Source organism: Cinclus cinclus, chromosome 1, assembly GCF_963662255.1.
Source record: "Cinclus cinclus chromosome 1, bCinCin1.1, whole genome shotgun sequence".
In the NCBI taxonomy this organism is placed as follows: Eukaryota; Metazoa; Chordata; class Aves; order Passeriformes; family Cinclidae; genus Cinclus; species Cinclus cinclus.
Genome location: NC_085046.1, coordinates 26,503,401 through 26,516,385, shown reverse-complemented (window position 1 = coordinate 26,516,385; position 12,985 = coordinate 26,503,401). Strand labels below are relative to the sequence as shown.

At 34.7% G+C, this 12,985-nt stretch overlaps 1 protein-coding gene across 1 annotated transcript in view; it reads right to left on the bottom strand.

Moving 5' to 3' along the window:
* PHF14 (PHD finger protein 14) overlaps nt 1-12,985 on the bottom strand; it is a 157,848-nt gene that overhangs the window by 129,142 nt on the left and 15,721 nt on the right. Inside the window, exons 4-5 of the mRNA XM_062495253.1 lie at nt 10,750-10,894; nt 1,241-1,400 (exon numbers count right to left, since the gene is read on the bottom strand). Of these exons, the coding sequence (XP_062351237.1) occupies nt 1,241-1,400; nt 10,750-10,894 (305 nt within the window). The remainder of the gene's footprint in view (nt 1-1,240; nt 1,401-10,749; nt 10,895-12,985) is intronic.

Below are 12,985 nucleotides of genomic sequence, written 5' to 3'. Positions count from 1 at the left end.
AATCCCTTCATCTAGGAGAATAAATTTATCCAGGAGAGCAATATGACATTATCTAATAAATAAAGATAGAATAACAATAATAAATTACTGTGATAATGCCCACTGTCACCAAGGCAGGCATGTGCTTCCGCACAGACAACCAATGTAACAAAGAAAAAACTTCCAAGTTAACCAAAAGCATACCACCATTCCACAAGAAAAAATTTAAGTAATTATTAAAATATTGACTATAGTTCCTACAAAGGTAGTATGGGAAGTCAGATTTTATACACACATATATATATATATATATCTCGCTTGAATTGTTTGCAGAATACAGAAGTAAAAAAGGTTGAAATACAATAAAACTAGCCAGGTGATTATCAAGTCTCACAATTCCTATTACCCAACTGGCTTTTAGTCTTTAAAAATATTTTTCTTACATATAGTAGCAGTATTATTACAACAGAAAAAAACTGAAGAAGCACATTTTGCTAAGTGATGTAAAAGCTTTATAAGGAAGATGCACATGCACTCGAACCTACTACAGACCAGAAACAATGATCTGAACCCTAAAAGTATTAAAAAAGCACTACCACCTTCAAGGTTCAAAATTAACGCACTTGTGTAACTTTTATTTTAAAAGCTTATGAAAAGCCCAGCATCTGAAAACCTTGCTTATTACCACACACCTGCAATTTATACAACCATAAAGTATATGGGAAAAACCTTAACTTTCATGGTCTATTAAAAAAAAAAAAATGCAGCAATACCTCACAAAATTAAGCATAAATCAGACATCACTGAAAACACATCTTTTGCCTTCATACAAATAATTAGTTATAATTAATATGTACATCTTATTTTCCAAATATGACAGGAATTGAAGACATCATGAGAATTAATCTGCTTATTCTCAAATTAGACCTGAATTCAATCCTAAAGAGAAGCAAAGAATAGTCTCAAAAACTAAGAATATAATCTTCATAATTCTAAATTATCACAATAAATTCAGACAGGTCTGTCTGAATACCTTTTGCACACCTTCAATGTAATTTTGTTATGCTGCTTTTTCCCATTACCTGGCATTACTGACCCAGTCCTTTGCTCAACTAAAATAAAAACAAGCATTTTTCCTCCCATTTACATCCTACTTAAGGTCAATAGACTTGAGCAGAGTCTTTACAAGGTATAGGAAAAAACTCGATCTTTTAAAGGTAAGGTGACATCAAAACAAATCAAATCACTTATTCAGTCTTACCTGCCTGCATCAGTCTCCTTGAAGATCCCATCCTGGTTGGGACACAACTCACAGCTAGGTGTGACACCACATTTGCATGCATCACAAAACCAAGGCTCTGTGGAATTTTCTGAAGCTGAACTCATGATAGAGTCACTCTCTCCATCAACACCATAGCAACCTACACAGGACAAATGGAAGATCAATACAAGAAGAGACAATTTGCAGAAGTAGCAGCTTGCCAGTTATGACTTCAGAAGGAAACGTACACATATACAGATTAGGGGGAATGATTTGAGAGAAATACTGAGATACTCAAAGTTTACAACATTTTTGAAACTATTATGAAGAGTGTAAAATGTACATTTTAAAGCGAGTTTTATTCTTAAAAGTCACCTGTTTTATGTGATTGTATTAGATTACAACTGAAAAACAAGAAGAAAGAGACTGTTTTACTTTCTTCTAGCCACATTCGGTACATTCCATTAGGAAGGAAAGTAAAAAAACAAGACTTTGTAACCAAAGATTAAAGAAACTCAATGCATTTTTTGAGTAAAGAATCATATTTCTAGATAAAAGCAACTTGCTCTTCTCCCTGAAAATTAACATTTTTTGGAGGGAAGGGGAAAGTGTTTGGGTTTTCTTCTAGAGGTTCATTATGCCAGTAGAATCCAGTCAACAAATGGGCACTCCACTTTTCCAATTTGCATTCAGTGTACAAACCAACTACAAAAGAACAGACACATGAAATAAAAAATACTATTTACCTACTTTATGAGTGGTAGGACTGACCTTAAAAAAACCTTGTGCAACTTCAAAACCAAAGTATTGCTTGTGGAGCACAAACTGACAATTCTGAGACACCACACTGGTGATTGATGAAATGTATATATATATGTATGTGTGTGTGTGTGCATATATATATATATATATATGTATGTATATATATTTAAGCATTCGCATTTGTACCTGGTTTTAAACTAGCTAGGCTCAATCATTCAGTTTCTCCATTCCTCTTCAGTACAACTAAGGTATTTTTTATGATTGCTAAGGCACCTATGCATGCCTAAGTACCACAAATTTAGGAAAACTGTGTCTTTAAAGTGATTTGTTATTTAAATTTTGCAGAAGAGCAAGAGTTGTATTAGTACTACTGTAAATGACAAAAAACTAAAATACTAAAGCTAATCACTACAAAACTGGTTTTTTTTCATATCCCACATTTTGAACATTTAGCTGCTATTCAATAAGAGAAAAAAAATTAATTGTCAAGACTTAAAGTGAAGACTTTACTAAAAAATTAAATTCAGCTATTTATCAAATGCAGCAATCAAGTCAAAATTTGTGCTTTCAGAGCAGTAATATTACTCAAGTCTGCAATTAAATAACAACATGATTTTTCACTTTGTTTCATTACCCCCTGGCTGTAATAAAATAGCAACAGTGCTCCAACTCTCCTTGCCACAGAAACAGAGGTCTGCCTAATACACTGAAACTACATTCAGGAAATAAGCAACACTGCAGGAACTGCTTAAGAAACGTAGTCTTCCATTACAGAATGAGCCTTATCAATAAGAATTAAAATAAGATGGCAGGATGTTTCTTTTCATAATAAAAACTGTCCTAGAATGAAAGGACAAGCAATATGCAGAAGTGCATTCACAGACAAATTTCATTAGGGATATATAAGATCATATAGCTCATGCATAGGGTCACTCCATTTTCCTTATAATGTGGTATCAGCTTTTAGAAACATTCCACAAAGTAGTTTTTTTCAATTCTAATAACACAATTTTGAATAGATGTCAGCAAATCTCCTTTTCAGCAATAGTACTAATGTACAAACACATGGCCAATTGAAATCATAGAGCTGATGAATCATTAACCTTTTAGGAATTCCTTCAGACTTCTAAACATATTAACATTTTCTTCAAAGTACTTACTAAAAATTTTTTTCATGTTACAGATGCAGCAATAGTGTCCTCAATCCACACCGCAAAATAAAATCAGCTTATTTCAAACATTGATGCTTCTTCACCAACTGAAAGTAATTAGGTTTGTTTTTTTAGCCTAAGCACCATCAGTCTACTAAAATTAGAACGATGACTTCCCCAAACTATCTTACCTTCATTCTGAAATAGCTGCTTTATTATACTTATCAGTCATTTATACCTGATTGTATTTTATCCTTTCTCACAGAAAATGACACAAAGGTGCTGCAAATATTTCCATCCTTTTCACATGTGGTGGCATTAAACATTATTTCTATAACAGTACAAATATATGTCCTTTTCCAAAGTGGGGGGAGGTCCATATTTTTAACCAAATTTTTTGCCCCAATTTGTATATAAATCTTAGTGACAGTTTTAAAGAGTTTAAGATCTCTGACAGATAAGGAGGCACTTGCTCTTCTACCTAACTGACATTTAGCAAAAGCTCAACATTACACTGTTGCAACCAGCAAAAAGGGTGGTCTTTAGCTGAAGAAAACAGACTAGATTACCACTAATCATTGCTAATAAAAACATCAAAACAATCTGGTCCACCACGAAGCTAAAAAAGGAAATCCAGCCTGTAAGACTACTAATGACCTGGTGTACACTGCCAAATAAAGCTGTTGAATCAAAGCTGCAAGACCCCTGAAGATAGGTTTCAGAGAAGATACTTTGTAATTGTTCTTGACTGGCTTGTGGAAAGAGACAATTTCAGTAAACTCCAAAAAGTGTAAATAAATAAGAAATATAAATTAAATATATCATTTTAGGATCCTTAAAAATGCTGAGTACCACAAAGGTCCAACTTACTACTACCTGACTTCTTTTGCTGTGCTTAAAAAATTGCTTTGATCCAATTAACAAAATTTTAAAAGGTATTATTTTCATGACTTCCAAATGCATAGCTATGCAGATAAAAAGCTGCTACTTGGTAAATAATTCCATCCATTAAGTGGCTACACTTAAAAATCAATTTAAAGTTGCTAAATCCAACCTTTCTGAATAAATTATTGGGAATTGCTGGTCGTGGAGCAGAAAGCTACCTAAGGGGCTCACTTAGTAAATGCCTCAGAAGGTAATCTTTAAGTTCCCTCTAAAAGTACCCCAATTGTACAGACAGTGAGAATACTTAAGGCCTAAAAGACAACAGAGGAATGATACAGAACCTTAAAGAAGATGTTTGGTTCTAAGTATTACCACTGCACCTCTGACCAACTTGGCATTAAGTTGTTCTTTGACCAACTTAGCATTAAGTTGGTCTTTGGTTCATTTCTTTGACTAGAAAATACACTGAAGAAAATAAAATAACTTTTAAACAACTTAAGATAGCTTTTGCTTAAAATGCATGCTGCCTTTCCTTAACATTCACAAAAATTCTGAAGTCTGGGTCTCCAGAATACCCCTAAGAGCTCCTTAAAGTCATTAAATCCTTATGTTTGTATACTCTTAGATTACTGTATCGTAACTGCACTTCTGACACCTCTTTGAACAGCATTAACAATGAACAATAAAACCAGTTTAGTATAATACTAACCTATGAATTCAAACACATGAAATTCAAGAAGGTAAAATTTTCACACCACTTACTGTTACTTTAATGACATCTATATATTACAATTACAGCCAAGTTGTCTGTTGAATGTTTGCCATTACATACAGAAAATAAACTTTTTTTATTCCCTGATTTTGAAGTAATTTTACTCTGCCAATAGCTTATATTTTCATGTGACTGTCAATAAAAAGAAATTGCACAGAGTTTAAAATAATATCATTAAAACAACTGCTCTGAAATTTATACCACTAAGGGAAACAGAAACAGAGACCTAATTCTTGTCATGGCTGCAGTTGATCCTCTGTTTCTCTGAGAAGGTAATTTTTTGCCAAAGAGGACATCTGCGTACACCAACCACATCTATATACACTCTGAAACACAAACTATATAGTAAATTCTATGTTTTCAAAATTAAATGCTGTGCGAGCACAGTATTAAAAATATACTTCATTCAATTCTTAACTGGACCAACAGTTTCAAATAAATACATTAATAATTTCATGCATCATAAATTCAGAACAATATTGTTATTAATAAATGGAGAGTACTAAAGTACATGATTTTGAAAAATGGATTTTTATACCAGACAGCAGCAGACCACAGTAAGGGGCAAAATTCAAATGCAAAAATGTTTTACTACACTGTAGAGCATATGGCAACTACAGCATTGCTTTTAGCAAGAGAATTTTACTCTATGACAAACACATCAAAGTACAGTAACAAACATAGATAGGAGATGGAAAAGAAACTGCTCAAAAAATGTAGAACTTTTCTCATTTAACTCACAGCAACTAACCCAAGGGCAACAACTGGCAAGCATACTATCTACACTTGTGACACATGCTAAGACGTGTGGCAGACATCTTCAGACACACTGCAATCAAGATGTCAAAAAAACCGACAACACAGTTGGGGGTGTCCTACTATTACAAGATCTTAGCACAAACACATTTATCCAAAATGACAGACTGGTGTCTGAAGAAGACTTTCATAAAAAGAAATGACAATTATCTTCATAAAGAAGTGAAAAAACTGAAAAGCAACTGTACAAATTCAGTAAGAAAGAGGCTTTTTTCCCCCTTTTTTGTGGGGGAAGGAGAGGGAGGATGTGACAGGGATAGGGTAATATATGAAACGAGAACACATTTTTAACTGATGGACTTATGAATTAATTACAGGCTTTTCAAACTAACAGATTAATACATTGAGCAAGAATAGGTATAAAATTAGCATTACGTGTATGTTTACTTATGCAGTTTTAAAGGCAGTTACAATTCAAAACAGTCACTTATTCTACTAAGCATTGATTTCTGGACACATGTCTGCAGCGCAAAGACAGCTTTTGGACAAGTGATACAGGCCATGCAGGTGATATGAACCTCACACAATAAACAGCTGTACTAGAAAGTAAACTGGATTTCTCACAATCTCAGAACTTATCAGTAAGTCAAGTAAAGGTATTTATTAAGGGTCAATGACTTTAGGTCTGAATGAAAACTCCCCTCTAACTCTTGGCCATGTTGCTGTTTCCATATGAGCTCTGACAGAGTTGCTCCCAGATGAGTTATCATCCCTTTTGCTCCATGGAAGACCTTATGTAACAGCACACTGATGCAAGCAAGCAATCCAACAGGAATACAAGTCACAACTGAACAGGCAGCTGCTGCACCAGGTCCTCAAAAGGAAAAGGTGGCAGCACCAAACACCCAGGAGGGAGCACTGGTGTCCAGAAGAAATTAGTTAGATTCAGAGCAGTATTTTCTCAGCTAATGAATAACTTCACATTAAAATAGAGATTAAAACAGAAGTGGCTGTCATAGAAAAACCTTTTACAGCCACTAGAGAGGTTCAGTGGTGGACAGAAACTTCCACTGCAACAGAGCACCAAGGCATAAGTCGAAGGTGTAAGACCCCCTCCCTGTGAAGCAAAACAGCTTCTGTAACAGTCAACAAGGAGAAGGAGAAAATAAGGTCTTCAGGGGAAGAACAATCAAATTGTCAATATCATCATTATGTGGGACCCTGGGTGGGACACCTGCAGGATGTGAAAGGAGTGCACTCCTTCCATGCAATTATTTACCATGCTACAAAGAAGAAAACAGGCTCATTCACAATACCACCTAAAATTTCATATAAAAACTATGAAGAACCCTGTGGTATTTCACCAGCTTGCTTTAAGCATTTCAGAATAAATCTGATTGCAGAAAATGGGCATATTACTCTTCCTTCACTGCATTGATTTCTATCCAATTCATAAATAGGAGACTCTTTGTTCAATACTGTGCCCTGAAAAACTCTAAAGCTCAAATATTAAAACAAGTTTCTGGACACAGCATGATATCTGCAGCTATAGTGATCTACCTACTAAAGGAAACCTGAAAAAATAAAAACAAATTATTGGATTTCAATGTGTTTACAAAACACACTCGCTCATTACTGGAACTTCTTTTTCAAACTACCGAACAGCTGCATATAAGAGTACAAAGGACTATAAATACAGTCTATGCCTGTGATCTGGGTATACCTTTCCAAAGTACAGCTCAAAGCCAGAACTATTAAGAGTAAACCCTGCCCCTATTAACATTAAAAAATAATTCTCAAGGTTGCAAGCCATGTTTATATGATTAGACAGTAATCACCTTTTCAACTACTTTTCAATTTATTTTGGAAATCAGCTGAGTTGAATGACTAGGCAAACTGGACAAAAAGTAACTGTTGCATTGCATTTTGGTTATGACAGCAACTTTGTAATGATAGGCTACTTGTGCATTCAGAAGTAAATAGTGAATCAGTGACCACCGGGTGGCAATGCAGAAATCTCCAAGTCATTGAACATAAGAACACTAGATCAAACTAAAGCTTCAAAGGTTCCAATTTCTTTTTATAACTGTTCTGCTTTTGGCTGAGGTGGAATTAATCTTCTTCATGGTGGTGAATGTGTGGCTATGTTTTGAATTTGTGCTGAATACAGTGATGATAAAGCAGACATGTTTTTGTTATTGCCAAGCAGACATGCACAGAGCCAAGGACTCTTCTGTTTCCCCTACTGCCACACCAGCAAAGAAGTTGGGGCTGCATGGCAGGCTGGGAAGAGACACAGCCAGGACAGGTGACCCCAGCTGACCAAAGCAATATTCCACACCGTGTGACATCATGCTCAGTAAACAGTGAGGAGGAGGAGGAGGAGAAGGGAGATGTTAAGGGTGATGGCATTTATTCTTCCCAAATAATTGTTACATGTGATAGAGCACCGCTCTCACGGCGATGGCTGAACACTTGCTCATGGGATGCAGTGAATTAATTCCTTGTTTTCCTTTGCGTGTGTGCATGGTTTTTGCTTGCCCTATTAAACTGTCTTTAACTCAACTCACAAGTTTTCCAGCTTTTACCCTTCCCATTCTCTCTTGATCCTGCTGGTGGGGGAGTGAGTAAGCAGCTGTGTTGGGCTGGGAGACTGACAGGGGTTTAAATACAACAGCAATATTTTTATTTGCTGCAAGCAATTATTTAAACAAATTACTGAAAAAAGCTCAGATTTAAAATAGCGCTTACCCTTACTTATCATTATAAAATATCAGGAAAACACAGCAAAATATATTTCTGTAATTTTCATTTCTATTGAAACCATATTCATAAGTATCTAGCAATGAAACATACACATAAAGTGTTAAGTAAAACTCAAAATTGTTCAGCTTCAAACTGTTGCTGTGGAAATTTGCATTTTTATCACAGTCATCAGTTACTTTCACAAACACAGCTTGCTTATTTTCCTCTAAGACTTCACCTAGTCAAACCGAACTTCACAGCTTTTTCATATACACTTTCAAGCAATTATTATTAAAATTAATTGCAAATAGCTATTGCATATTTAGCCACAAATATGAAAAATTAACCAACATCTATAGTCAATTATCTGCTACACACTGTAGAAATTATCAGAACAAGCTAACAAATTAAATATTTTGAATTAATCAATTTTATTTTGTTGCAACAAAAGAAACACACACTGCTCTCTTTGCATCAGTGGCACTACAGGGAAACTTGGCCTGGAACACTGTAAAAAGAATAGCAGCAATTACTTTTAAAGAGATTTTGAACGACTAAAATTCAAGTGACTTTTGAACTATGGAACTACTTTCCTCTAGAGGAAAGCGAGCTATAATCTTACTTGGAAGTTTAGTAAACTAAGTAAAATGAGGACATGATATTTTGGGGATTTTTTCAAGTACTCCTCCTGAATATAAAAGAAATTGCCATAATTTCATTCTACAGTAGCAGAGGATCATTTTTCTATCACAATCATTTTTCACTTTAACAATCATTCCAATCATTAAATAAGTCTTACAGAAGAATTTTCAGGGAGCTCCATAGCTTTAGAGTTTGGATGTATTGACTGGATGTAACATTTGGGGATTCTCAAGCATGCATTTGTAACTATCAGCAGAAGAGTTTTTTTTGTTCCTTGTGAGTTAATATTGGACTGTGCTAGGGGAAAAATAAGATCTATCACGATTCTATAAAACTAACTTTTAGATAATTACTGCATCTCAAATCAAATACATTCTGCACATTACTTTCCAAAAAACTTCATGGATATAGAAGAAGGAATTCTGCAAGACACATAAATTTAGGAACCTAACCCTTCTAGTAGGCAATAAGACCTGACTAATGCCCTCAAAGGCACTTGGAGTGTGATTCAGCTCATCATAAATTAGGTCAACTAAAATGCTCTCTAAGCAACACTGACAGTATGGATTAGCTCTTCAAAAGGACCACAAAAGGTTCAAGAGTACACATGGACACACAATGTAAGGCATGTGAAAAACAGGTCAAAAATTCCATCCTCGGTTCCCTAAATGATGTCAAACAAAGAACTGAACTACATCCCAATGCATGAAAAAGACTGTTTTGAAAGTTTTCTATTTTGTATGAGAAAACTGAAACATGAGTATGGGATTTATAAAACCACTTCCTACTTAGAAAGACATTCTAAACAGGTCCAAAAGCAATTAAATTAAGAGAGTCACAAACGCCTTGTACACTTCTGAAGAATAAAAGCCTATTTTCTTTTTATTTCAATAACTGGAGTAGTTTAATCTCATTTTCTTGGGAAAACTTATTTTAAAAAAAAAAGGGGGGGGGGGGTGAAGTCCTAAAATAGTACAGGATATGAGGAAAAAAGCCCTAACATGATTAATGGAGAAAAAAAGGTTTTGTTTTTTAAAAAAAGAGGTGTGTCTCTCTGTGTTAGTATCTCCCCTACCTTTCAACCTCAACAGAAGGAGAAACAACACACAATACAGTCTCATCTTTCATGTAAAGCTGTTACAATTCCATACATTCACCTAAATTATCCTTCTGGAGAATTTTTGCAAAATCAGATCGCCTACATTTATCACACACACATATTCCAGATTTTGAAGGATTTAGCAAAACAACAACTTGAATATGTTCTAACTTCAAAATTCCCCCGTTTCAAAATGTCAGTGAAAATTATGAGGAAGTTCAAGACTAGCTTTTTCCACTTATAAATAAATGCCATGGGCAATACCTTTCTTATTCCCCTTCTCTCAGCCATTTTGGTATAGCAAAAATATAGATTAAATAACCTTTCCTTTTAGAAGGCCTCCTATTCTCATTATCTTATATCCCAATTATGCAATCAAACTCATATATCGAAATAGGTAAAATGAAACACACTAGTAGAATATCCTGAAGCACTGAAAATACAGTGTATAGCTCCAATATTTACAGACTGTCATTCACTGTATCAGTATCTGTAGACTATGTCCCATCCCATAGGTTCTTATATTTGCTTCACTGAAGTAGAAGATGGGTTTACACCACTAAAAAAAGATCAATCCAGTATTACATAAAAATACCCCCCAGCACTGAAAGGTTTTGTTTGAAGAAAGCAAGTCAAAATTTTATTAAAAGCAATCCATATGCTTTCTTCCTGCAATGAGAATGAAGGGTTGTATTACCTTCATGCACTGTTATTCCACAGTTGTCACACTGGATTATTTCATCAGCATCTTCACTGTTATCTCCAAGACAAACGCAACAAATCAAAATATGGTCCATTTTCTGGGAACTCCAGTTCTGAGACTTCTCAAGGATCAGTGAGTCCTAATATTGAAAAATGGAGACACATGAATTATAACAGGAACTTCAATTTTATTTAAAGCAAGCACAAAAACTGTTATTTGCTCAATTTTTGAACACCAATCAAAGAACCATGGAACATTATTTTCAAAAGGCTAGAAGCTTCTTTGTTGTCAAAGTGCTCGAACACTTCCTCCATGAATACAAGAGCTGGGATGCATGGATCTCAATGCAACCTCTGGACTTGTTAAAATCCAGAGATTAGAGGAGAGCGATTTCCTCAAGACAGAAACACATGTCCTTGAACCATTTATATTCTACAAAATTGAACACCTAAGAAAACATTTAAAATCAAAATTTTAAAAAGGCCAAAAATGACTTTCGAATGTTCCAACATTCAGAAAAGTTGCTTCATCCTCTTAAAATTTAAAAAAACACATAGGTCTGAAAAATCAAAGAATACACAGCTAATACAAGCCTGCCCAGTTTTCACGTACACAAAATAGTTTAAAAATTCTCAACTTTGTTCTAAGGCAAATTTAGGTGAATCTGTGCAAAATCGTATGATTTATTAAAACTTTATTCTGATTATATATAGGAGTAAGGATTTGCCCTATTCTGGTAACCTACAATATGAACCATGGCTCTTAAACAGATTATGGGTTTTCATGGGGAATTTTTCTAGGAAAGAACAGAGAAATGCTTCCTAAACCAAAGTTATATGTAAAATTTGTTTTCTTAGTAAATTAGTTTTCTTAATTAGTTTTCTTAATAAACTTAAAAATAAGTGTTTCTTAAGAAACACTGCCTTCTTACTATTATCACTGTGAGACAGAGCCACTGTCTCCTTTGCAGTTTCATGGTCTCCATACATATTCATTTATTTTTATACTTGAGCTCAAACTACTTTTATTGCTTATATGAATGCATATAAGGAAGTATGAAAATAAGCACAATAGTGAACTAGAAATAGAAAAATAGAATACACAATAGAAAAATAACCATTGTGGTATAACGAAACAGCAATAGTTTCAAAGCAGAGGCTAAGAGTTTAACAGTACCATTCAAAGTGTCAAAGATGCAAAACTATTCCAGAACTTCTGCATCATTAAAAAAAAAAATAGGGTGAAAGATGCCCTCTCAAACATTTTTTTCTAATTCCAACCCCCCATTTATAAAATACAGCACCAATACTATGCCTAAGGGAACATGAGCTCATGTAGAAGTAGAAAAGAACATTCACAGAGTCACACTCTTTACAGGAAGACAACTAATTGTGAAAAACAGAAAATTCTCTGACACAGAGCTCAGACTTATGGAGCATCTCTTCCAACATCCTCCTTTTAGGACAAAGCATTCTGAGAAAGCAATAAACTTGGACATTACTGCAGCCCATCATTACTCAAAATACCCATGTCTGTGTCACCATTCCCATTACAGATAGGAAAATGGCAGTGAATGCTCCCTAACTTGGGCAGATTTACTGTGCTATGGCACAGATTTCTCTGTTGCATGTCACAACTCTACAGAGATCAGCTTTTTCTGACAGTACCTTTGATTTAAACTGTTACTTTGCTTCACTGAGAGAAGTTTAAGAGACACTGGTAATCTCTACTGTTATAGAAGACTGAGGTCTCGTAATTAAGAAACAAAAAAAAAAAAAAAACCCACACAAAGTATTACTTCCAAAGAAGCATCACGAATGCATTGTTAGAACACTGAAATAACACTAGCTGTCTAGGCAGTGAGAACATATGCAAATGTGGACCAAAAAACCTGAACAAACAAATAATGATGAAAGGGCATCAAATTTTTATTCTAATGCTAGGATCCCAAATCATTAAGGCTCACCTCATATGAAGACAGCTACCAGGTCAAACAAAGCAGCTGAGCAACTTACTTTTTTATGCAAGCACAGAGAAGAAATTATCTAGAAAGTGTGCTGCTCTCCTCTGCTTTTAGTATATGTAAGCACAGGAGAGACTTATCCAAAACATGGAAACTTTTATATAATAGTAACTGCTGCAACTCCTGAATAAGTCTTGCTCCCTACTGAAGTGGGATAAACAATTTCAGCTAGATTTCACTATGTAACTCCATTTCTGCGGTGTTAAT